The 27,329-nt window shown below is 40.8% G+C and overlaps 1 protein-coding gene across 3 annotated transcripts in view; it reads right to left on the bottom strand.

Moving 5' to 3' along the window:
• Window positions 1-1,590: 1,590 nt before the first annotated feature.
• Window positions 1,591-27,329, bottom strand: part of DNAJC27 (DnaJ heat shock protein family (Hsp40) member C27) — a 37,993-nt gene continuing 12,254 nt past the window's right edge. Inside the window, exons 3-8 of one of the 3 annotated variants that reach the window (XM_061433129.1) lie at window positions 26,575-26,644; window positions 17,264-17,428; window positions 16,531-16,653; window positions 7,942-8,102; window positions 5,332-5,484; window positions 1,591-1,938 (exon numbers count right to left, since the gene is read on the bottom strand). In XM_061433129.1, coding sequence (XP_061289113.1) covers window positions 5,352-5,484; window positions 7,942-8,102; window positions 16,531-16,653; window positions 17,264-17,428; window positions 26,575-26,644 — 652 coding nt within the window. In that variant the 3' untranslated portion in view covers window positions 1,591-1,938; window positions 5,332-5,351. Of the gene's footprint in view, window positions 5,485-7,941; window positions 8,103-9,309; window positions 9,493-16,530; window positions 16,654-17,263; window positions 17,429-26,574; window positions 26,645-27,329 lie in introns of those variants that run through there. The other 2 variants (XM_061433128.1, XR_009739512.1) reach the window with 2 other exon arrangements.

The raw sequence follows: 27,329 nt of genomic DNA, 5'->3' as shown, positions 1-27,329 counted from the left end.
GACTTTAGAATAATCACCTTTAGAGAAAAATAAGTTTCTTAAAATGTTAACAGGCCTCCTGGCCAGAAGATGATGTAAATCATCTAAACTTTTGCATATGATATGTTTGAAAGCCTGGCTTCGATTAGGATCAGGAACTGCTGTCCTTGCATGACTCTACCCCTTCCCCCATTATCCTCTATGCATAACTTAAGGTATAAAAACTACTTTGGAAAATAAAGTGCGGGTCTTGTTCACTGAAACTTGGTCTCCCCATGTCGTTCTTTCTCTCACCTTCTGGCTGAATTACTTCAGCCTCTTTTCTCCACTGAATTTCCTCACTGAGCTATCCTTATTTCAGCCGCCTTTCTCCACTGAGTTTCCTCACTGAGCTATCCTCATTCTATTACTCTTTATATCCTTAATTAATGTTTAATTAAGCAGTTGTTTCCTGATCCTCGCCGACGTCGTCCCCACTTCGAATTCCCTGGATCAACCAGGGCTGGACCCCAGCACTTAGTATCTAAAATGTCACACTTTACTTATCAAGTACTGTACCAGTCTACAGACCATAGCTTTCTCATTCCTGCTTATGACCCTTAATGTCTATTATTTTCTAATATCCTTTTGGTTGCAAGTAACAGAAAGCAAACTCCAACAAACTTAAGCAGAAAACCAGGAAGTGGAGATTGATTGGGAGGATTCTGGGGTAGCTGATGGGCTTGTAGAGCAGCCAGTTCAGGGGACCCTGGGGACTGCAAGGAACATCTTTGCCATACCAATACAGTCTCTGAATGTCTGTTTCATTCGCTCTGATTTTTTCCATGAGGTTGAAATCACGGTTGCCAGCATCAGCAGGAGGACTCCTCCTATCTGTCTCTCCTGAGAGAAAGTCTGTCTTCCTAGATTCCAACTAGAAAGATCTCAGGTGGTGGTGGTGCTGGTTTAGTCGCTAAGTCGTGTCCAACTCTTGCAACCCCATGGACTTGCCAGCCTCCTTTGTCCATGGGATTCCATGGAGTGGGCTGCCATTTCCTTCTCCAGAGCTTGGGTGACATTCCCATCTCTCGGGCCAAGCTCTGTGACCAAGGAGCAAGGGGGAGGTCATAGGAGGATTTGGCAGCTCTGCTTCAGAACACGTCAGCAGTATGGAGAGGGTAGAGCGGTTCCCCAGGAGTGAGCGCATTCTCAGGTGATAGGGAACGTCACTCACAATGAAAATTAGAGCTCTGGTTTGAAGCCTTCTGTGGGCTGGGCCTACAAGGCTTTTACTTTCAAATTCGCATTCACCATAGTCTGTAACTTAAGGATTCCTGTTGTCCAGGGACTAATTAGCTGAATTAGACCTGCATTATTAAAATGAGATAACAATAGTTTCATTTGAATTAAAAAGGCAAACATAATATTAGCATCTTTCTTTAAGAGAGCAGAGACTTTCATCACAACTTAATTAAGGTTAGAACAGCCTGAGGGACCACTGAATACCATTTCCTTCATTTTACCCACTGGCAACTAAAGCAAGATGTCTTATCTATGATCTCAGTCGGTAACGGCCAGCTTCTGCTTCAAAGACCAGTGTCTCAACAAATGAGTGCAGCCCACAGACCAGTGTTTGGCATTTGGCTTTACTTTATAAAAATACACAACTTAAATACATATGACACTCTCTATACAAGACATAGACAGCTGTTAGCTTTAACATTTTCCATTATTTCAACAGAAAGCAAATACATAAATTACCTCGTAAGAGCAAAGGGTTTCTTTAGAGACTGCATTCCTGGGCCAAGGGCAGACCATCCTGCGGGCAACTGCTGCAGGAAGCTAACCCGAACTGTCCAGCTTTCCAGTGCTTCATTTCACAACACAGCCTTTATTGCACAGCTTCATATTGCACTGCTTGTCAGACATGATCTAACTCATCCACACCACAAGTTTAAGCTTTCGTCTCCTCTAGAAATGCTTAATGGAAACACCAACATATAAACATTAGTAACTGTCTCTTACAATTGTGCTAGGTACCTATCATGAGAAATATGAACCCCTCTTCCCTTTGCAAAACTTGCAATGGAAGGAGGTTAGCTCCATTTCGCGGCTTAATTTCTCTGCAAAAGTTTCACAAAAATGTAGTCAGACTCAGAGTGAGCTAGACAGAGTGTAGTAGAGAAGGGAGTGACATTCTAGGGCCCACTGAAATTGCTTAGGGGACAGATACTGACACCCTGTCAAAGGCAATGTGCACAACCCCCCCCCCTTTCTAACATGAGACCGAAATACCTCCTTCCCCTTGAGATTCTGTCATTGCTCTTTGAGAAATAGGGACCTTATTACTGATTCACAGCAACCAAGGGCTGCCTATTTTTTCTTTCAGAAATTTAGCTGCCTTATCTATGGCTCACTTAGTGAACAGTAAATTAGGTACTAGTTTACCAGTATAAAGAAATAATTACCATTTGAGAATTCAATGCAAAAAAACCCAAAACAAAACATACTAAAGTGAGTTTCCTGAGGTAAATGTGAGCCTTAAAGCACAGAGTGCAATCTACAGAATCAGAGCAATTTATCTTGGGAAGCAGCACAACATCTCCAAGTCCGGACTTTACCAAGCACACATTCATGCAAAGAAATAAACGACATTGCTGAAGTAAGAGACACGTTGACAGTTGAGAATATTGATTCAAAAGGAGCCATGAAAGAGGAAGGGAGGAACAAAAGGATGGTATATTTTAAAGTTCTTAGGTAGGTTGGCGATTAATTTCAAAAACCTCCAGGGATTTCTAACAAGTTTTTAAAGTGTTCACTCTTGGTGACTCAGATGCAGAAGAAATGGCTTTTCTTGAATAACAGCTGTTCAAACTTCTTGTTCTTTTTTGAAAAAACAAGATTCTGTATAAAATTTTTTTTAGCCATTGAAATTATTCTGCTAGTTGTTACTCTCACTGATGTATTGTGCAATCCTAACTGGCTGAAGAATTTTAATAAGGTTGAACTAAAAAATATACATTTGTACCAAGAATTTAAATTAATGCACAGAGATCTGTAAAATTTTATATGAAGTTACTTTTCATTGCAGATCAGGCTTCATTTCATTACTTCTTGACATTCTACTCAGGATTATGGAAATCAGAAAAATTCTAGGACCCTGAACCTTTATCTTTCTTTTCTTTCTTTTCCATAAATGAAGTAGTACATGGCCATCCTTAACATTAGTAATCAAGGTGCTGGGAACTGAGCAAGACCTAAGAATCAAGACCAGGCTAAATGTCAACAAGTCACTCATTACATAAGGATGTGAATGGAAGAACTAGAGAACTCTATCTGCTATAACTGCTCATCTGCACAATGTAGCTGAATGAGGTGACCCATCTAGTGTTTAATGACAGTGATGAAAACTGGCACCAGTTTTTACACAGGGCCACATACACAAGTGAGCTGTCATGTCAATGTGGGCTGACACCACCATGCACAGTTCCTCACTCATGTGACTCTTAAGTTCTGCCACAAGAACAGATCTATGTTTGTTACTTTGGCCATGATGAAGGCCAACAGCAAAATTAAAACCCTGAAGAACTTTGGCCTGAGTTTTACAGGCCCAGAAGCTAGTTAAAATTAAAAGGCAAGAGGAAAATCCCACAAAAAATCATATCTCATATCTCAATTTTACTAAGAAAAAAAAGCATTTTTAATATCAAAATGAAAACTCTTACTAGAAAACAATGCTCTGGTTTCCTGACAAGCAGCTCAGTGCTGCCCAAGGGTAGCCACACAAAGCGAAGCTGCTCTGGAGAAGGGAAGGGTTCAGTAAGCTGCAGTGGGTTTGAATTAAATGAAAGTGGTTTTTCTTCTCAGGTAGGGTAAGGCAAATGCTACTTGGCAATCAATATGGGATAGCTGCTTAAAATTCACTGATGGCAAAGCTTCAAATACTTTAAAGCCCCAATTAGTGCAGCTTGGTCACAGCTAACAATCTGAGTAACGTGAGAGTGATGGTGTAACACGCCATGTGGTGACTCTATTCTGTGAGCTCTGGAAGGAAGGCCGGTCCTGACACTTGATCTTCATCCATCTCTTGGATACTGAGAGAGAGACGATAGCAAGAGAATGGATTTCTCTATGTGAAATTAATTTTCATAATCTGCAGCTTAAAAGTATTACTGATCAGAAATTTGGAACCTAAACAAAAGTAACAAATTCTTCCCACACAGGCCTTAAGATCTCTCCGTCCACCACCCCAAGGATCTATACTTGTCTCTGGTCTACCAGGCCCCGGCAAAGGCTGCACAGGACAGAGGAGGCAATAGCCGGAAGGCGGGGATTCGAGAAGAGAGACGTGGTGGCAGATGCGGTGCCTTGAGAGACAAGGCAGGAACAGAAGAGGGAAGGGGAGCTCACACTGACGAGGAAGCGAAGGGAGGCCCCCTGTTGAGACGCAACCCTGCCTTTCCCACCTGTCTTGGCAAATGATGCTGCAACAAGGAAAGGCATAAGCCTCCTATGGGGGCTCTCCTAGGGCATCAGACATGCCCGAACCAGGCGGGTCAGGCCCTCTGGGAATGTGTGCACAATCCAGTTTGACCTGCAGGCATTTGTGTCTTGGGATCTGACTCCAGACTCCTAGGTGAAGACGCCCCTACAGCTACCAGCACTCCCACGGCCAGGGAAAGGCCTCAGACCCAGGGGCAGGTCTAGCAGCAGCCAGTCTACCAGAACCTGCGGCTACCGCCACCTCTACTCTCAGGACTGGCTGGTCTCTCCCCCGGTGATGGAGAAGGGGCACAGACCGAACGTCAAAAAAGGGCCACTCAGCTCAGGATAGCATCACCTTGTTTCACTTCCGAAGGGCTGCCAAGAGTTCATTCATTAATTAAGCAGACTGATGCTTAAAATATCACCTTAGAAACTCATTGTAAAGGGGCAACTTGCTTGTAAAGTCACCACACTTTCAGGGGTTCTACTATGTCTGCTTCCATTTTTGTTTTTTTTTCCTCTGATGATGAATGTTTTTTAATAAAGAAAAAGCAAAAGGATCCTCCTATCCTTCTTCCAGAAACTTTGTGGACTTTCCTGAGCAAAGTGCCTAAGTGATGCTATACCGACAGAGCTTACCAACTCATGAGAAAAAAAAAAATCTATCATCATTCAGAAATAGAAAATGAACGACAGTGTATAAGTGGCACTCGGTTCTCTTCATTTTGTCTCTCTGCAAAATATCTGTGACATGGAAACAGGCAGCCAAATTACTGATTCACAAATGACAGCACGTGAGTGAAAAGGGCTGTAAGAATTTTGTGGAGGAAAAACCCATGTTGGCTATTTTACTTTCAGAGAAAGTCTGTTTGGACTTGAGGCCTACACCTGTCTTTTTTTCCTATTTTCTACTTGATGTTTTTCAGGAGGGCTGTTCGGGCATTCACAACGGCTTTGAAGGCATCTTCACTACCAGGTGCTACACATTTGTCAGGGTGAAGCAGCACAGCAAGCTTCCGATATGCTTTATTGACTTCATCCCTGCAAAGAAAAAGCAGAGCTCTATGTCAGTAGGGAGGTCAGCCCCACCCTCTGCCCACTGCATTTCAGCTGCCTGGATAACAGAACACCTCTTGCAGTAAGCATGTCTGAAATTATCGTGACCCTTTCTCAAAGGTTAGACTAAAGGACTGGGAAACAAACAATGGACAAATAATATGTAACATTCAAGTAGAAAAACAGACAATACAAAGTGAGTATACAAACATGATCAACTGAAAATTAGTGGTTAGCGCCTCACAGGCATTTGGCACTCAGCAAATAATTGCTGATGGAAGCGATGAGGACAAGAGGCCATCAGGGCAAGGCCCCCCTGGAGGAGGACTCTGCAAGAAGATGGGTTTCAGGAATTGATCCGGTGATGGGAAACACAGAGCCACAGGGAGAGAACTGGCAGAGGCCAGAGAGGGAACAGAGACACGGCATGTAGTTCCAGAAGCAAACAGCGGACAAAGTCAGCCAGGGAGCAGGGTCCATAAGGGAAAGGACAAAACAACAAAAAAGCTGAATTTGATATACAATAGTAAAAGTAATATTAGTTGCTCAGTTGTGCCCGACTCTTTGCAACCCTATGGCCTGTAGCCCACCAGGCTCCTCTGTCCATGGAATTCTCCAGGCAAGAATACTGGAGTGGGTAGCCATTCCCTTCTTCAGAGGATCTTCCCCACCCAGGGATCGAACCCAAGTCTCTTGCATCTCTTGCATGGGAAGGCAGATTCTTTACCACTGTGCCACGTGGGAAGCCCCAAAAGCCACCAATTAACTTTACGCTACAAGGTCATCTGAATTTCGTCAGGTGTTTAAAGCATCCTCAGTAACGCCTGTCAAATCAAGGGTGACCAATAACTGTCTCGCTCTTCCCATCCCTAGTGGCTCAGAGGTTAAAGTGTCTGCCTGGAATGCGGGAGACCTGGGTTCGATCCCTGGGTCAGGAAGATCCTCTGGAGAAGGAAATGGCAACCCACTCTGGTACTCTTGCCTGGAGAATCCCATGGAGCGAGGAACCTAGTAGGCTACAGTCCATGGGGTTGCAAAGAGTCGGACATGACTGAGCAACTTCACTTTCTTCCCATCCCCTCTTCTCTTCTTAACCTGAAGACATGCTGCTGCTGCTGCTGCTAAGTCGCTTCAGTCGTGTCCGACTCTGTGCAACCCCAGAGACGGCAGCCCACCAGGCTCCCCCATCTCTGGGATTCTCCAGGCAAGAACACTGGAGTGGGTTGCCATTTCTTTCTCCAATGCATGAAAGTGAAAAGTGAAAGTGAAGTCGCTCAGTCATGTCCTACTCCTAACGATCCCATGGACTGCAGCCTACCAGGCTCCTCCATCCATTGGACTTTCCAGGCAAGAGTACTGGAGTGGGGTGCCATTGCCTTCTCCGGAAGACATGCTAGGAGACCAAAATGTAGAAGAGATACTTAATGTTGTTGATGCTGATAAGGCAAAGTTTTGAGATGTACTTTTTTCTTTTCTGGGAATCAAGGTGAAAAAGTAGAAAGGGAGAAGCATAGGGAGGAAAGCTATGGTGCAAAATAAAAAGATCTGAGAACTCCAATAATATGCATAGTAAAAGTATTATTATAGAGTTAAAAGTGAGATAACAATTGAGAGTTCTTAGGAGAGTAGATTCCAAAAGTTCTAATCACAAGGAAAAAACATTTTTTTTATTTATCTCTATGAGATGATGAATGTTCACTAAACTCATTTCAGTAATTGTTTCACAACGTATGTAAGTTAAATCATGCTATTCACCTTAACCTTATACAGTGTTGTATGTCAATTATATTTCAATAAGACTGGGGGAAAAGTTACATAGTCATACTAGGTAATGATTTATTTCTTTCATGAAGAGTAGTGATTGTATTTCTTTTTCTCCAAAATAATTATTTTGGCTAAAATAAAATAATTTAATACAAACACACACAGATGAGGAACCACAATGATTTTTGAGAGACACAGAGTCAGAGACCGGAAGACACACTGGGTTCGGGGTCAATCCTACCTCTAACTCCTGGAGTCCCTGACTGCGTTTAGTTTCCCTGAGTCCAGTTTTCCCACTTATGAAATGAAGTGTTTCAACAAGTTGATTGCTAACATTCTTTCTTTTTCAAAAATTCTATGCTTTAAGAATTCTCTTTTGTGATTATATGTGTATATATTGAGGTGACATTTGTTTCTAGACTCTTGGTCAACAAAAGCAGAGCATACCATTTCAAAAGGTACTCACACAACAGACACACGACAGTTCCCACACCAGGCAACTGTGCCCTCTATTTCCCTTCTTTGGTACTCACTGAATTCGGTGAAGGAGTAGTGTTAAGTAGTCTGTTTCCACACATCTTCATATGTCTAGCCCATTACAAGAAGATGTCACACTGTACTCTGATGACTGAATCTTCATAACAGAAGGCAGCACTAGTACCTGAGAGCACCGCTTACCTTGAGGCCCCAGGCTTGACTCCCAGCATGTCCCAACTGTCCTTACTACTTCGAATTCTGCGAATGGTGTCCGCTTGTTCTTTGGTGAAACTAGCACTGCTATTTGTGTTAGGACGTTTTCCGCCGTTTTCACATAAATCAACTATGGATAGATAAAAGGTCTGCAAAAACAAAACACATCCCAGAGGAGAAATGATTAGGGGAAAATAGGAATTCTTTCTAGGCATCAACTTAAAGAACTTTACTATAATCCAATAACTTAAAATTCACAATAAAGCAAACATACATTTTCTCTTTTGTACTAATCATATACGTAGAACATATATGTATATTATATATATTTTAAGCACACAAAAAGTATAAGAATTTAAATGGCTTATGATCCTACTCTCAGATAGTCATACCTGAAATTAAAAACTAGTATACAAATATTATTAGAAAAATTCAAATAGTAGAAAAAGTGTAAAATGAAAACTGTCTCCTTGCCCCTCGAGTTCCTCTCCTTGGGGTAAACCATTGTTAATACATTTTTTCAGTATCCTTCCAGAATAATTTTCTCTCAGTACCAATACACGTATCCAAGCCCAAAGTATTTACATAAGAGAGAGCAGATTAAACACACTGCTGAGCACCTTGTAACTTTTTTCACATAATAATAAATCTTAGAATCTTTCTCTAGCTGCATATAGACGCTTTCTTCCTCCCTTCTAATGACTGTTGAGTACTCCACTGTGTGACTGACTGTACTCATAATTTAGTCAATCAACTCCCTATTCTTGGACAGGTCAATTGTTTCCAGTTTTGTGTCACACAGTGCTTTAGGGAATATTTTTTTACGGGCACATATCTCTGCACACTTGTGGGGATACTGTTTCAGAATAAATTTCTGAAAGCAAAACTGCTGAATAAAAGTGTATGTGCATTTTACTTTCTGATTTTGACAACTGTCATACAAAAAGGCTATACCAGTTTATACTCCCATCACAGTGAATGGAAATGCCTACTTCCCCATACTCTTTTCAGGATTGGGCATTATCATACATCTTCATTTTTGCCAATCTGATGTTATCTCACAGTTTTTATTTCCATTTCTTTAATTATAAGGGAGGTTGCGTATCTTTTCATATGCTTATAGGTCTTTTCTTATTCTGTAAACTGTTATTATTTTTTCCTATTTTATCTTTTTCAAAGTGAAAATTATTTTGTGATCCTGCTCATATTTCACGCCTTGTGCACCATTGTTGTCATTCAATAACTTCACTAAAAATACTAATTTAATACATTACGGCTACTTTTAAATTGCTGACTGTATAAAGCTTCTCCATCTTTGGCTGCAAAGAATATAATCAATCTGATTTCAGTATCAACCATCTGGTGATGTCCATGTGTAGAGTCTTCTCTTGTGTTGTTGGAAGAGAGTGTTTGCTATAACCAGTGTGTCCTCTTGGCAAAACTCTGTTAGCCTTTGACCTGCTTCATTTTGTATTCCAAGGCCAAATTTGCCTGTTACTCCAGGTATCTCTTGACTTCCTACTTTTGCATTCCAGTCCCCTATAATGAAAAGGACATCTGTTTTGGGTGTTAGTTCTAAAAGGTCTTGTAGGTCTTCATAGAACCATTCAACTTCAGCTTCTTTAGCATAACTGGTCAGGGCATAGACTTGGATTACTGTGATATTGAATGGTTTGCCTTGGAAATGAACACATCATTCTGTCATTTTTGAGACTGCATCTAAGTACTGCATTTCAGATTCCTGTGGACTATGATGGCTACTCCCTTTCTTCTAAGGGATTCTTGCCCACAGTAGTAGATATAATGGCAATATGAGTTAAATTCACCCATTCCAGTCCATTTTAGTTCGCTGATTCCTAAAATGTCAACATTCACTCTTGCCATCTCCTGTCTGACCAGTTCCAATTTGCCTTGATTTATGACCTAACATTGCAAGTTCCTTTGCAATACTGTTCTTTACAGCATTGGACTTTACTTCCATCACCAGTCACATCCACAACTGGGTGTTGTTTTTGCTTTGGCTCCGTCTCTTCATTCTTTCTGGAGTTATTTCTCCACTGATCTCCAGTAGCATACCGGGCACCTACTAACCTGAGGAATTCATCTTTCATTGTCCTATCTTTTTGCCCTTTCATATGGTTCATGGGGTTGTCAAGGCAAGAATACTGAAGTGGTTTGCCATTCCCTTCTCCAGTGGACCACATTCTGTCAGAACTCTCCACCATGACCCGTCCATCTTGGGTGGCCCTACACGGTATGGCTCATAGTTTCATTGAGTTAGACAAGACTGTGGTCCATGTGACCAGATTAGTTAGTTTTCTGTGATTGTGGTTTTCATTCTGTCTGCCCAGATAGGATATGAGACTTATGAAGCTTCCTGATGGGAGAGACTGACTGAGGGGGAAACTGAGTCTTGTTCTGATGGGCGGGGCCATGCTCAGTGAATCTTTAATCCAACCTGTGCTCTATAGAGGGGGCTTCCCTGGTGGCTCAGACGGTAAAGCGTCTGCCTGCAATGTGGGAGACCCGGGTTCAATTCCTGGGTCGGGAAGGTCCCCTGGAGAAGGAAATGGCAATCCACTCCAGCACTCTTGCCTGGAAAATCCCATGGACGGAGGAGCCTGATAGGCTACAGTCCATGGGGTTGCAAAGAGTTGGACACTGAGCGACTGAGTGACTTCACTTTCACTTTCATGCTCTATAGAGTCAGCAAAAACAAGACCGGGAGCTGACTGTGGCTTAGATCATGAACTCATTATTGTCAAATTTAGAATTAAATTGAAGAAAGTAGGGAAAACCACTAGACCATTCAGGTATGACCTAAATCAAATCCCTTACGATTATACAGTAGAAGTGAGAAATAGATTCAAGGGATTAGATTGGATAGACAGAGTGCCTGGAGAACTATGGATAGAGGTTTGTGACACTGTACAGGAGGCAGTGATCAAGACCATCCCCAAGAAAAATAAATGGAAAAAGGCAAAATGGTTGTCCTAGGAGGCCTTATAAATAACTGAGAAAAGAAAAGATGCAAAAGGCAAAGGAGAAAAGGAAAGATATATCCATTTGAATGGAGAGTTCCAAAGAATAGCAAAGAGAGATAAGAAAGCCTGCCTCAGTGATCAGTGCAAAGAAATAGAGGAAAACAATAGAATGGAAAAGACTAGCAATATCGTCAAGAAAATTAGAGATACCGAGGGAACATTTCATGCAAAGATGAGCACAATAAAGGACAGAAATGGTATGGACCTAACAGGAGCAGAAGATATTAAGAAAAGGTGGCAAGAATACACAGAAGAATTATACAAAAAAGATCTTATTGACCCAGATAACCATGATGGTGTGATCATCCACCTAGAGCCAGACATCCTGGAATGCAAAGTCAGATGGGCCTTTGGAAGCATCACTACAAACAAAGCTAGTAGAGGTGATGGAATTCCAGTTGAGCTATTTTAAATCCTAAAAGAAAGTGTTGCACTCAATATGCCAGCACATTTGGAAAACTCGGCAGTGGCCACAGGCCTGGAAAAGGTCAGTTTTCTTTCCAATCCCAAAGAAAGGCAATGCCAAAGAATGTTCAAACTACTGCACAACTGCACTCAACTCACACACTAGTAAAGTAATGCTCAAAATTCTCCAAGCCAGGCTTCAACAGTATGTGAACCGTGAACTTGTAGATGTTCAAGCTGGATTTAGAAAAGGCAGAAGAATCAGAGATCAAATTGCCAACATCCGCTGGATCATGGAAAAAGCAAGAGAGTTCCAGAAAAACATCTACTTCTGCTTTATTGACTATCCCAAAGCCTTCTGCGGAAAATTCTTAAAGAGATGGGACTACCAGATCACCTGACCTGCCTTCTGAGCAATCTATATGCAGATCAGGAAGCAACAATTAGAACTGGGCATGGAACAACGATTAGTTCCTTATTGGGAAAGGAGTACATCAAGGTTGTATATTGTCACCCTGTTTATTTAACTTATATTCAGAGTACATCATGAGAAATGCCAGGCTGGATGAAGCACAAGCTGGAATCAAGACTTCCAGGAGAAATATCAATAACCTCAAATATGGAGATGACACCTCCTTTATGGCAGAAAGTGAAGAAGAACTAAAGAGCCTCTTGTTGAAAGTGAAAGAGGAGAGTGAAAAAGTTGGCTTAAAACTCAGTATTCAGAAAACTAAGATCATGGCATCTGGTCCTAACACTTCATGGCAAATAGATGGGGAAACAATGGAAACTGTGACAGACTTTCTTTTGGGGGGCTCCAAAATCACAGCAGATGCTAACTGCAGCTATGGAATCAAAAGATGCTTGCTCCTTGGAAGAAAAGTTATGACCAACCTAGACAGCATATTAAAAAGCAGAGACATTACTTTACCAACAAAGGTACGTCTAGTCAAAGCTATGGGTTTTCCAGTGCTCATGTATGGATGTGAGAGTTGTACTATAAAGAAAGCTGAGAGCTGAAGAATTCATGTTTTTGAATGTGGTGTTGGAAAAGACTCTTGATAGTCCCTTGGACAGCAAGGAGATCCAACCAGTCTATCCCAAAGGAAACATCAGTCCTGAATATTCATTGGAAGGACTGATGCTGAAGCTGAAGCTCCAATACTTTGGCCACCTGATGCAAAGAACTGACTCATTTGAAAAGACCCTGATGCTGGGAAAGATTGAAGGCGAGAAGAGAAGGGGATGACAGAGAATGAGGTGGCTGGATGGCATCACCAACTCAATGGACATGAGTTTGAGTAGGCTCTGGGAATTGGTGATGGACAGGGAAACCTGGTGTGCTGCAGTCCATGGGGTCGCAAAGAGTCAGACATGACTGAGTGACTGAACTGACTTTTAAATTGACTTACTCCTCATCCCTCCATTTTTTAAAATCTCCCTTCCCCTTTTCTTGAATTTTTGGCTGCACCCCGAGGAATGTGGGACCTTATTTTCCTGACCAGGGATCAAACCTGTGACCCTTCCACTGGAAGGTGAAGTCTCAACCACTGGACCTCCAGGGAAGTTGTTTCTCTTTTTTTCTTCAGCTATTTCTATAGTTCCTATTATCATCTAAAATTTTTTCTCTTTGACTCCTCTTTCTTATCTCCAGTATCAGCTAATTGACTTGGCAACCTAAACAAGAAACCCTGACATGTGAAAAGGGGTGTCAAAGGAAAAGCTGCTAGATACCAAGACAAGAGAAGTGCTGACTTAGTTTTAGTCTATCTTAATATTACTCTGTGCTAACAGTGTTAAGATAAAACCAAGGTCCTTCCTGACATAAAGTGTCTATTAAGTAATAGGAAACAAAGAAAGTATTTATTTAACTGAACCAGCAGGAAAGTACTACTTCTAAGTACTTATAGAATTGCTTTATTATACTCTTTATTAGCCTTCAAAAAAAAAAAAAAAAAAAAGACTAATTATTCACTAATTCTACCCTGAAGTGAAGTAAAGTGAAGTTGCTCAGTCGTGTCCAACTCTTTGCAACCCCATGGACTGTAGCCCACCAGGCTCCTCCATTCATGAGATTCTCCAGGCAAGAATACTGGAGTGGGTTGCCATTTCCTTCTCCAGGGGATCTTCCCGACCCAGGGATCAAACCTGGGTCTCCTGCATTGTAGGCAGACGCTTTACCATCTGAGCTACCAGGGAAGCCCAATTCTGCCCAAGATTTATCTAAAAAATAAAAGCAGACTAATAGGGAACATAGTTTCCAGATGTTTGCCTGTGCTTATCTATCAGTAAAGTTTTCTACTAGTCTATAAGTTAACCTAAAATATAAACCCTCACAACTTTCTGAGGGATTTATTCATAACAAGTAATGTAATGAAGGCCAGCTGTGGTGTGATATACAGAATACTGGAATTGAAGTCAAAAGTCTCTTCAAACTCCTTGTCTGAGTGCCAGCCATGTTGGAATCATGGGAACATCCTGCCAAACAACTATAAAAGTAAATATATACGGCAACTCTTTTCAGGTAGTGGACAACAAGTGTAAGACTGCTCCTTTGTCTTCTGAGTCCATTTCCTACCATGTCACAGAGTGCTGGAGTCTAAGAAGAAACAAAGTCCCACTGAGCTAAGGAGGCAGAGGTCAGAGCTTGAGGATGCTGAAGTGGCTGGAATCTGCAGAGCAGGCCCTTGGATAGGAGGGAGCTGGGCCCCAAGAAGTCCATGTGGGGGTTCCCTACTAGTTTGCAGCTGACGGCTAGGCTCTATGTGCACACAATGAAATCACCTGAGGCTTACCAGATAACTATTGAGAGATTGAGAACAGAACTGACTAGGGGTGTGAGGAGAAGAGCCATCCTGGGGATACTAGAGTTTGGCTCTAGTGAGAGAAACTCCCTGGAGACAGACTCATGAGAGGGGGAAAGACTCAATAGTGAGACAGATTCATGAGAGTTAAGAGACCTCCTTAACACCTCATTAATAATACCCCTGGCATCCAGCTGAGATGCCACAAAAAGGATATGCCTTAGGAGTTAGACTCAGCCTAACAAAACCTAAAACCAAGAATTGACAAGATCTGCAAGAGGGACAGAATTTGGAGGCTGAGTCCTGCTAAATTAGATTAGAAGAATTTTGAACACACTTTGGGCTTCCTTCTGAGCCTTACTATTAAAGCAAAAGAGTGAAGCCTACACAAATTCAGTGTAATTTGTCAATAACTGAACTGCCTGCTGAATCAAAAATCAAATTCCTCTGAGGAAAATAAACAAACTGAGTCTCTACAGTGTATTATCTACAATGTCTGGTGTTAAATAAAAAGTCACTACTCATACAAAGAAACAATAATGTGATCCATAGTCAGGAAAAAAAGTAGTCCATAGAAATTGAACCCAAGATGGTTCAGATATTGAACAAAAACTGAAAAGCAGCTATTATAAATTTCAAAGAGATAAAGAAAAATATGTTCAAAATGAGTAAAGAGAGAATCTCAGCAGAAAACTGGGAACTATACAAAAGAATCAAATGCAAATTCTAGAACTGGAAAGCCGTGAATTGAAAACTTCACTTGGTAAATTTAACAGATTGAAATCAGATCAATAGAGATTATGCAATCTAAAAGACAGAGGAAAAATGGAAAAAAAAGGACTCAAGGACCACAGGAAAACTCAAATATCTTTAAAGTGCTGAAAGACATTTAAGAGTTAAGTGCTGAAAGACATTGAGACAGTTACTTATACCTCTTGGACAAATCACTACTATTCTTGGATGTCTCATATCTGAAATGAGAATGATACCTGCCACACACTGTTAAGAGTCTCAAATGAGATGAACAGGTAAACTTCTCCAGAATTGTAAAGTACTATTCAAATGGTTAAGTATCATTACTGTACACATATTGGTACATACTCACATAGGATGTACTCAAAGGACTAGAAAAGTGGCAAAACAGCATCAACCATGTTTGGTCTTGAAATAGAAGCTACTGATGCCAAATTCAGTCTGTCAGCCAAAGATGAAACCTGTCTTCTAGTAGGAGGGATGACATCTTGTGAGAAGGAGATTCAGTACAAATGATTAAATGAAATCCCACTCGGTAATTAAGAACAACTCTTTATAGTATAGCTACATTATTTGAAATGCTAAAAATTCCTAAAATATCAGATATATTCATAAGAAAAAATGCATTATTCATGCCACCACTTACTTCCAAATGAAACTAGAATTAAGAGTTGACTCTAATTTGTTGTTTAGGCTCCCCTTAAAATGATTCAAGATTATTAAGTTCTAAAAGTGAGTGAAAGTCACTCAGTCGTGTCTGACTCTTTGCAACCCCATGGACTATACAGTCCATGGAATTCTCTAGAACAGAATACTGGAGTGGGTAGCCTTTCCCTTCTCCAGGGGATCTTCCCAACCCAGGGATTAAACCCAGGTCTCCACATTGTAGGCAGGTTCTTCACCAGCTGCGTCACAAGGGAAGCCCAAGTTCTAAAAAGTGCCCATCTATTCAGGTTGCATCCTTCTACTGCCTACTTGATTGGTGAGACAGAACTTTTACATATGACTCGCTGATCCTGCAATGATAGTCTCCTGGTCTCTAACTGCGCCCACAGGGCTACAAAATAAGATTATATTAGCTACGGCAAGGCAATTTTGCCAAAGTAATACTTTCATTTGATTATGCATATAAATATAACCAAACATGGTTTTAAAGAAAATCTTTCTCCCATTTAAGTATATAATAAGTGTTATTAAACTTGATGATCAGAGCAATCACCTAGAGAGGTTTTTTAAAATCAAGATTCCTCAGCTCCAACAAAACATTAAGTTTCCAGTGGACCTGGGGCCCAGCAATTTGTATTTTGAAGAATTTCCCCAGTAATTCTGATAAGTAGATAATTCTGATCTAAAAGAGACAGGAGGCAAATCTCCCTCTTTCTCTCTCTGTCTCTCTCACACACACACACTCATTCTCACCCTCTCTCTCCCATTCCCTCTTTCTTACCTGCTTCTGAAAAGAAACAGCTTATTCTAATAAGAAACTTCTATTACTTTCTGCTCCTCATCCTTAAGCTAAAATTTGGTATGGTCAGACACAAAAACTCTAAAATAATAAAATGCCAGGTTACCTGGAACATCTCATTGATTCCTTCTCCAGTTTGAGCCGAAGTTTCAAAGTATAGGAACCCTTTGCTTTCAGCCCAAAGACGTCCTTCACTTTCATCAACACAGCGGTGCTTAGTACAGTCGATCTGAAATTGAGAGTTGGAGGCAGCGGAGAAGACAATATTCCAACCTTGTCCCTCTAGAATAGGCCCAATGAGGTCTCTGTCAACCCTCTGCTGAGGCAAAAACTATTCTTAAGCTGAACTCCAGCACCAGTATATAAAATTACCAGGACCAAAAAATTACTAGCATTGAATATGGACTGATTTTCTGTGGCAAAACCACAAGTGCCTGCTACCAGCACTTTCTCCTGAGAAAGCTGCTGCTGCTCACCTCTGTGGAAGTTGGCTTCATCACGTTTGCCACACACGGTCTGCTTTTCCACTTTTCCACAGGCCATTTTCCTGACTTCTGCCCCCTCCTCCAATCAGGTCAGAGTCTGATTACTAGGCTCCACCTCTCCTGCTCCCTCACCAATATCCATTCCCAAACATGGCACCAGAAAAAAATGGATAACATGCCAGGTTTTGTTTTTCAATTGTTTTTGTTTTAGGAACATATGTTTTGAAAAGCTGCCGATTCTTAACATTACAGATTACATAATTTTTTTCTTCTTATTTATTCCCCAAAACTCAGAGCTGCACTCTTCCCATAATGAACCTAGAAAGTTGAGCATTTCATCTCCAAAACAGTTACCTTATTGGCACACACTGCAAATACAATATTTTCCATGTTTCCATGAGGTCCAAGATCTTGCTTCATTTCTGCCAGCCATGTATCAAGGGCATCGAAGGAATCTTTCTGCCCAACGTCATAGACCAGTATCACACCCTGTGTGTCCTTGTAAAACTCATTACGAACCTTCACATAAAAAAAACAGATGCACAACATGTAGATATTGTGATTTTATAAAAGTACATCTCGCAGTCATTAACTTAGCAAAGTGTGTTCTTGTGTGTATTCACAGTGTTTACTAATTGTACTACTGGTCTTTGGAGGGCTTTTAATAAAATCAGAATAACATGATTTTCTTTAAAAGGTCTATTCGAATAGAAGGACTTGTAATGGATCTAACAGCCTTCTACCCTGTCCCTCCTTACCTCCAGTTCTACTCCCCAGAGGCAATCAATCTTTAATTGTTAACAGTAGGCCTTAAGAAGAACACAAATTGAATGAAGTTCTTCTTAGGAAGAACTAGGAAGGTGAGTGAACAATTAAAAAGAACTTAAGGCAAAAATGACACCAGTCTCAGCAACAAGGTATAGCCATTTACATATCACATCCAAAAGCTGGCTTTTCCCAGGAGGCTGGCCAGAACCTCCCTAGGACTCCTGGGTCTCACCAGCAACTCTGGAACTCTGAACTCTGAGTGTCTGTGTAATATGCAGTGGAAAACAGCACAGGCCCTGGAATCAGATCCGGGTTCACACTTACTTACTAGTTGTGTGATCTTGGGCAAGTCCCTTAACCTCTCTGCGTCTCAGTTTCCTCATCTGTAAAATGGGGATAATACTACTTACTTCATAGGGTTATTATGAGGAGTAAATGAGATCAAGAAGGCAGAGCCCCTAAATGGTGCCTGGGAAACAACGTGTATCAGCACCTTCTCCCTTCCTTCCTTGCATTCATTCTCTGAGGTTCTTATCAGCCATGGCAACTCGCCTCTGGGGCGTATTTTCTGGGAAGAGGGAGCAGGAAGTGCAGGGTGTGAAGTGGGAGAGGCACTAACCTGACAGGTTAGGTGGATGAGGAGTCACACTGACAGACTACGGATTTCAGGCCAAAATCCCAGTAAGAATCTTGACAGAGGCCATGTATTATGTGTTCTTTTCAGAAAAATCTGGTAAGTACTGAGACCTATGCTGGATATGTGGTAAGAACAAAGACCTCTCTCACACATCTGGCATGAAGTATCTACGGGTTTCTGAGCATAGAGAGACACCTGTGCCAAGAATGTAAGTGCCTCTTAACTTACAGAAACATAGGAAGCTATCCCCTAAAATCCAACCCAACATAATCAGAGTGAATTTAACATGATGAAGACCAGGAAGGCGTCCTTTCCCCTCAGTACTCAGGGTCCTCAGCCCTCGAGCAGCAGCTACAGGGGGGCTTTCCCTTCTGTCCAGACTCCTGTTGCCTGACTCCCACATCACATTCTCCAGGTTCCTTAACTCATCCTTCTTCCACCGACTCCTCTTCCCTCCATTGCTCCCACTCCAGTCTGCTGCCACAGTTCCCCAAACCCTGTCCTGGGCCCTCGTCCTTTCTTTGTTATCCTTCTTCCCAACTCAGCAAAGTCAACCACTTGCACAGTTTCAACTGTGAGAACCTCCAAGACGAGTCCTTTCATCTGTGCTTTCTGCATTTCCAAGTAGCTCTAGACTCCCAGCTCAATGCCCTGTTGGAACCTCAGATTCAATCCGTACAACAGGAAACCCTCCACCTCATTCCTTCCTCCACTTTTCCTTCTCTTGAACATCTAGTGATGAAAGCAGCACACCCTTCTCTGAGTCACTTGGGTTGACAGCCTGGTGTTAGCCTCTGCTGCTCTCCTGTCCCTCTGCTCAGACAATTCTGCAGAAGCCGCCTCCACCATGCTTCCTGCACTATCACTTCCTTTCCATTTTCGTTGCCAATATTATCTCTTGATTGCATGACTGTTCAAGTCTTCTAAGCAATCTCCCTAGCAACACTATACACTGTGCATATGTATCTTTTTTAAAGCCCTGGCTCAAAAATTCTTTCCTGTTTCTCTAGTGCACACTCTCCAAAGTTCAAACCCTTATAATTGACATTAACAGTTTCTGAACAGTCCTCCACCCACTTTTCAGCCTTGTCCCCCAACCCATCTCCTGTACTTCAAACTGGATAATCTCATTCTCCAAACCTGCCCTGCTGCTGCTGCTGCTGCTAAGTTGCTTCAGTCGTGTCCGACTCTGTGCGACCCCATAGACGGCAGCCCACAAGGCTCCCCCATCCCTGGGATTCTCCAGGCAAGAACACTGGAGTGGGTTGCCATTTCCTTCTCCAATGGATGAAAGTGAAAAGTGAAAGTGAAGACGCTCAGTCGTATCCGAATCTTAGCAACGCCACGGACTGCAGCCTACCAGGCTCCTCCATCCATGGGATTTTCCAGGCAAGAGTACTGGAGTGGGTTGCCATTGCCTTCTCCTATGCCCTCCTAATTCCACCTGGAAATGGACACCTATTCATCTTCCACTTTCCAAGGTCAAGCTATAATACTGTATCTTTCATGTAGCTTTTTCTTCTCCCTTCCTCACCATCTGGTCCCCTCCCCCTGCAAAACAGAATGCAATCTCTATATCCCCTGGAATACCACAGCATTTTGTACTTCTAAGAGCACTCATGTCACTTCCTGTCTAGTTTCATAGTTGGTGGCATAGCTAGCTGTCTTCCCCACTAGACTATAAGTGGTGTGAAGGCACATATCACCTTTGTGTCAGTCCCTGGGCCTAGCAGGTATAAATGTTTGACACATATTTGTTTAATCAAATGGCTGAATGTGCTATAGTAAAGAACAGAAGTAGAGGCCAAAGAGGAAAAGAAAATTGCAAGGTGCAGATCATGCTGTCCAAAGTGAGATTTGTGTATAAAAAGAGAATTTAAAAAGCTCAATGGATTTCTCTTTCAAAGGACTCAAGTTCAATTCTGGGTTCAGCAACTATCTACCTATGTTACCTTGAGTGAGTGACTTTATTACCTCAAACCTGAGTATCCTTAGGCCCAAGTGGATGCCTCAGTGGTGCCTTAGAATCCTATTATTCTTATCTCCCCAAAGAGCAGTCTACTGTTAGTCCTGGCAGACTTAATCCACAGTTTAATTAAATAGGATGCTAAGAGAACTGGGACCATTGAACTTTAAAGCAGAGATGGCACACTTTTCAAGCTTGTAGGTTAGAAAAAGCTGTTAGTTTAATATCACTCAGGCCTCAGAAAGTTATTATAGACCCACTAACTCATTCCAATAAACCCCAGGATTCAGTTCTGTGTGCGAGGGGAAGCAAGACTCATGGCAAGACACAGGCCACCTTTCTCTTGGGCGGGAGTCCCCCCTCCGACACTTCCCTCTGAGATCACTTTACCTGACACGCTGAGGGACCATCTTTTCTCAGTAGGCCCTTTGGGTTAACCTGGTGGGTTGGACTGCTGACAGTGGAAGCTCCAACACAGAACAGGTGCTAAGGATCTGAGGAAGCCTGGGACCCCGAGGATGAACGTGGGTGCTTCACTAGGCATGTGCTGAGCAACGGGGTATGCTGGTCAGTTGAGGGCTTAGAAAGATGATGGTTTTGGCTTTGTCAAAAAGGAGGGTTTGAGCTATAAACAGCAAAAATTTGACAAAAAAGGAGAGATCAAGGCTATTTTGGAGAAAAGGTACTTCAGAAGTGATGATTTTAAGGCACTTCTGTTAATTATACTTCTATTTCTGTGAGCTGCTGAAAAAAAGCTATTGAAATTGTGAGCTGCGTTAGTAAGATGCTAGTGTCTAATGACAGAAAGTAACAGAAGACTCAGTCTTCTTCACTAGTCAGACAATATCTGGAAGGCTGTGCTCAGTTCTCAGCTCCCTGTCGGCTCACTAGAGGTTATCCAACAGAAGGCATTAGCGAGAATAAAAAATGTTTCACCTTGAAAGAAGCAAATTAACAAATATTAGGAGGTCTCTTGCAGAAGCACAGACTCAGTCTATGTTGCTTCAAAAACAAGACCAGAATCAGTGGCAAAAGTCAAAGGAAGGCAGCCTTCACAACAGAGAAGTCGTTAATATGCAGTTTTTAACTCTAAAGGATTAACTTGTAAAGGGGTGAGACCCCATCATTAAAGAAAAGCACTCTTCAAACTTTTACAGTCTGCACCACTCAAAACTGTCCCGTGAATTATACTGTCCCTGGATTCCCACCAACCTACATAACTCTTACTTCTCCATCAACACTCAGTTTAAATGCTGCTTCCTTCAACAGGATTTCCTGACTTTCCAGATAAGCTAGGTGTGGGTATTAAGTGCTCCCAAGCATTCTGTCCTTTGTTTAACATGTGTCTTCTCTGACATGTTTATGTGTTGTGAAAATAGGGGTTGTGTATTCCCAGTCTGCAGCATCAAAACTGGCATGTTGCTATCTGGTAAATGAATAATGGCCATCAATCAGGAATGCTACGGAAAGAAATCCTACGATGACAGAAATCTGGACCACACTGATTCTCAGGCATCTCCTAACTCTCCACGTACATAACTTGGGTGTAACCTAAGATTAATGTTAGCATTTCTGGTAGTCAGAATCTATGTCAAACTTCTGGCCACTGAGAGCCTCCATGCCTTTTTCAATGACAATGTTCTATACTTGTGAAATTGATATAACCATTATAAGGCTTCACAATCAAAAGGAATTCATTCATTTTACCTAAATATCTGGGTGTCACAAGATGGAAGATTAAATAGCCATTAAGTTACGTTTCCTCTGGGCAGATGAAGTAGATGTACTTTTCCCTATTATTTCCACTAAGCACAAGTAAAATTCCTGGATACTATATATATAAATACATATAACATACATAAGAAGACTCTGGAAAGTGGAGAGAAGAAGGCAGACAAGCAAGGGACCTTGGGACCTGAGGAATGACACAGCGGTGAGTTTCCCAGGTTTTCTTTTCCTCATGTATCCAAAATTTAGAGCTGGAGAAGTACAACTTGGAAATACCAATGAGTACAGACCAATAAAAGCCTAACAAAGGCTGCTCTCTTTAGTGAAAGACCAGGAAAGACAAAGAACTTTACATGATAACCACTCTCCTCCAAACTGACACCTCAGGAAAACACTATCTACCCACACCTACTCAAGCAAAGGCACAGTGGAAATTTTAGAAAAATTAATTACTGAAAAAATAGAATGACTAAAATAAAAAGCTCAGGAGTTGTGTTCAACAGCAGAATGGAGGAGATGGTGGAAAGAATCAGTGAAACAGAAGGCAAGATAATAAAAATTACCTAATCTGAACAACAGAGAGGAAATAAACTTTAAAAAAAAAGAAAGAAAGAAAAGAAAAAAGAAACAAAAAAGGAAAAGAGCAGAGCCTTAGGAACCTGTGACACTATAACAAGATCAAAGTCCAGGAAGGAGAGGATAAATATGGTAAGGCTGAAAAAGAACTAAAGAAATAATGGCTGAAAACTTCCCAAATTTGTCGAGATGTAAGCCTACACATATAAGAAGCTGAGAAAACCCCAAACAGGAAAAACTCAAAGAAATCCATGCCAATAGACATCATAATTAAACCTCTAATAACTAAAGACAAAGGAAAAAAATCATGAGAGCAATAGGTAAGAAAAAAAGAAAATGACACCTCTCTGAACCTATTGGTAATTAAGTTAACCTTCCCAATAAATCTTTCGGTCAGAAACCCCATTCTTCCCCGAAAGCGTTGAAATTATTGGGGCTAAGAGGCTCAGGGAGTATAAAAGCTGGCATGAAAACAACAAATGATAAGGAAATATAAGTAAAGAAAAGGAAAATAATCATATGAGGAGAAATGATTCTCACATAACATGAAAGAACCTTTACACAGTTCAAGAGAAATTAGAGAAAACAGCAAAGTAGGAAGTTTTCTGTCATATGTACTATTTTTCCCACGAAATACAATGCTTAAAACACTGCTGCTTTCTTAATGCAGAGTTGAAACAATTTTACAGTAGAAATTTCTAAGCTTAAGATGAAATGGACCTGATCTTATATTAAAAAAGTAGTGACGATGTTAAAAAAGCAAAGTGGGGGGAAAAGACATTTCAAATGACAGCAGATTTCTCATCAGAAACCATGAGGCCAGAGGAAAGAAGCACACTATTTTTCAAATGCTGAAACAAAAGAAAGAAGAAAAATTGTTAACTGAGCAGGACCCCACGGAGCGTTTTCAGGACAGACTCCTCCCCCATATCCTCTGCTATAGCTCCTCTTTTAAGTACCTAGATAATAGTATCTGATGCACACTTCCTGAGCTGTTTTACAGATGCTAAAACCGCCACCAGTGGAAGAAATGAACTACTTAATGACCAAGAGCAAGAAGCACCCCCAGACCTACTGGTGCCTAAGGATAGAGAATGCCAACCCCTGCCCTGTTACTTCACCATCAAACAATCAGAGAATTGTGCAACAGCTGATGTCATACCCTGCGACCCTCCCTCCCTCACCTTTAAAAATGCTTTGACGAAAAACCCTTTAGGAATTTTGGGGTTTGTTCTGTGTTTTAGCAGTTCCCAACTACTTGCTTGGCACTCTGCAATAAACACTGTACTTTCCTTCACCATAACCCATTGTCAGTAGAATTGAATTTACTGTGCAAGGGCAAGCGGACCCAAGTTTGGTCTGGTAACAATATCAACCCAGAATCCCATACCTGCAATAAAAAAGAAAAGTCTTCAAGACCAAAGGGAAACCAAAACATTCTCAATCAAGGAAAACTAAGAGAATCTGTTGCCACCAGACTTACACTAAAAGAATGGCTAAAGGAGTCCTCTAAATAGAAAGGATGAAAGATGCAGCCTTGGAATGTTAGGGGAGGCACACTAACCGAAAGCACCCACACTGGCCAGGTACCATAATAACCATCTGTGTGAGTTATTTCACAACAGGAGGTCCTAGTTAAGGAACACGCAACTAACAAGCCACCACCTACTGGAAGAATTTGGGAAAGGTCAAAAGGAGACAACACGTGTCCTACCACCTCCCAGAATCCTTCTCGCTGGCATCCATTCTGGCTGAACAACGCATGCACCACCAGGAAGGACCCTGAATCAGAATGACTGACTGAAAAAAACCTGGAAACTCATCCTAGCACCATAAAATCCAAGACTGCAAGCCATGCGGCAGAGCAGTCCTCCTGAGTTCCCTTACCCCACTGCTCTCCACCCAGGCACCCCTTCCCAGTAAAGTCTCTTGCTTTGTCAGCACGTGTGTCTCCTCAGTCAATTCTTTTCTGAGTGTTAGACAAGAGCCCCCTTTTGGGCCCTGGAAGGGCCCCCCCTTCCTGCAATAGGAACACAACGAAAGATGAAAGAGTAGGGCAAGCAAAACTATGAGTAAACACAATATGCTTTCCTTGTCTCTCATTCTCTAAATTATGTTTGACAGTTAACCAAAAATTAAACACTACTGTGGTTCTCTTGTATGTAGACAAAATATTGAAGATGATTATAAATGGGAGAGGATAAAGGGACATAAAAGGAGGAATAGTTTCTACAGCCCACTAAAGTTGTTAAACTAATAACAGTAGACTGTGATAACATGTAGTGTAGTAAGTAGAGCGTCCACCAATAAAGCTATGCAGAAAGATTTACTCAAAAACACTACAGACAAATCAAAATGGAATTCAGAAAGCATTCAAGTAACCCACGGGAAGACAGGAAAAAGAAAATAGAAATAAAAAATAGAAAACAAAAAGTAAAATAGCAGACTTAAGCCCTAACATATCAATAGTTACAGAAAAATAAGTGGGCTAAGGACAAAAATTGGCATCATACTTAAAAAAGAAAAATGACTGAACTATGTATTGTCCTCTAAGAAAGTCACTTCAAATATAAAGATAAAGGCAGGCTGAAAGTGCAAAGATAGAAAAAGATGTATCGTGCAAATATTAATCAAAAGAAAGAAGAAATGCCTACATTAACATCAGATAAAATAGACATTAGGAAGAAAATTATCAGAGACACAGGCGGACAGTATACAATAACAACATTATATAATGAATACAAAGCAATCCTAAATGTATATGCACCAAACAAGACAGCTGCAAATACGTGAAGCAAAAACTGAAAAGAGAAATAGACAAATCCACAGTTACAGTTGGAAACTTCAAAACCCCTCTTTTAGCAACTAACAGAACAACTAAATAGAAAAAAAGCAAGGATATAAAAGAATTCATCAACACAACTGACCAAAAGGATCTAATGAATATTTAAAAAACATTTTATCCATCAATAGCAGAATACACATTCTTTTTAAGTGCCCACATAACATTTACCAAGACAGGCCACATTCTGAGCCAGGAAAAAAACCTCAATAAATTTTAAAGAATTGAAATCATACAGTATGTTCTCTGATCACAGTATGTTCTCTGAAATCAAACTAGAAATCAGTAACAGAAAGATAACAGGAAAATTTCTAAACACTTGGAAACTAAACAACATACTTCTAAATAATCCATAGGTCAAACAGAAAATCTCAAAGGAAATTTTGAAAAGAACTGTATAAATGAAAATGAAAATACAACATACCAAAATTTGTGGGATACAGCTATGCAGTGCTGAGAGGAGAATTTATAATACTAAATTCATAGAAAAGGTGAACATCTCAAATCAATAACCTAAGCTCTCTTCTCTATAAGAAGAATAGAATAAATCCATAGCAAGCAGAAGGAAGGAAATAATAAAGACAAAAGCAGAAATGAAACGGCCAAACTAGAAAGAGTAAAGAGACTCCTTATGGAAAAAGAAAAACAGACGGAAGGAAAACCAAAGGAGAACGGCCATGAGATTCACTTTGAGACTACTGAGGACTGATAGGGAGATGAAAGGAAACGAAGTGAAGCTGCTTTAACTTCTTCTGGGGGGAGAGAACACACGACTGAGGAGTGCCCTGGAAAATCCCCCTAGAACCCTGCCTCAAAGGGTTGGTTCACTTCTGAATTCCTAAGCCTCAGGATGAATGTAATTATCTTTTCACGTTCTAGGCTAAGGCACAAAGTGAAAAGCAACAGTCTTTTGAAGGTTAAAATGTCTTATCTAAGTGTTCGAAAGATTAGCAACAAAATTTCCTACCACTATTTAAGGAGACAGTACAAAAGACCAACAGATGTCCATTAAGTTAAGGCACAAACACTGGCTAAATTTACCTATTTTTACACATGACTTGAATATTTGTTGTTTTGATAATTCAGGAGCATTCCTTCAACCCATTGACAATACTGGGTATAGATTTTTCTCAAAAAGGCTTTCTTACCTCGTAGAAGAAGGGATCTCCAGCCATATCAAAGATGTTAACTTTGATTTCTCTGTCTCTGACTTGTACCCTGAAATGTTCAAATGAAAACAATCCCAAAGAGGGTCATGGCTTCTGTACTCATGTTAATATCATTTATGTTGCTTATGAATTTCAAAAGGTTATGTGAATGAAATTTAAGAGGCTTTTTTAGAACAAGCACTCCCATTTAGCTTCACCTTACCACGACAGTTCAGTCTATTCCCTGTACAAAACAAACGGTAGCTATTACTGTGCTGCTAAAACAAATTTATTTGGACAGTAGGAGCAAGATGAAGAAAACCAAAATGCTTTACTTCACTTAGTATGACATCTTAATTACTACTGGTTGTGCTTGTTACCACGCAGTACAATAAATGGTACAAATAAATAGTACAAAGTTGTATTACTGTTTTAATGATGTTTGTTCAATTTTCTTATGATCTTCATTTGAGCAAGGATAACAGTCAATCTTTTTCAGAAATTTGGAAGTAGAGAAAAGAAAAGGGAAATAACAACCATTCACATTAGAATTAACTACTGCTAACATCAGAGCATTCTTGCTCCTAATCCTTTTATTTTCTAGAGAAAAATCACTACTGGAAAATGAATCAATGAAACATTATAAATAACTCAAACACTAAAGAAAAGTACAAAGATGAAAGCTTAAAAGTAACCCCAAAGCCTACCACCCAGAAAAAAAACCTTCATTAACACAGATGAGCATCACTGTAGAC

This window comes from Bos javanicus, chromosome 11 (assembly GCF_032452875.1).
Source record: "Bos javanicus breed banteng chromosome 11, ARS-OSU_banteng_1.0, whole genome shotgun sequence".
Lineage (NCBI taxonomy): Eukaryota > Metazoa > Chordata > Mammalia > Artiodactyla > Bovidae > Bos > Bos javanicus.
The sequence above is the reverse complement of the archived record's forward strand: the minus strand, read 5'-3'. Positions and strand labels throughout refer to the sequence as shown.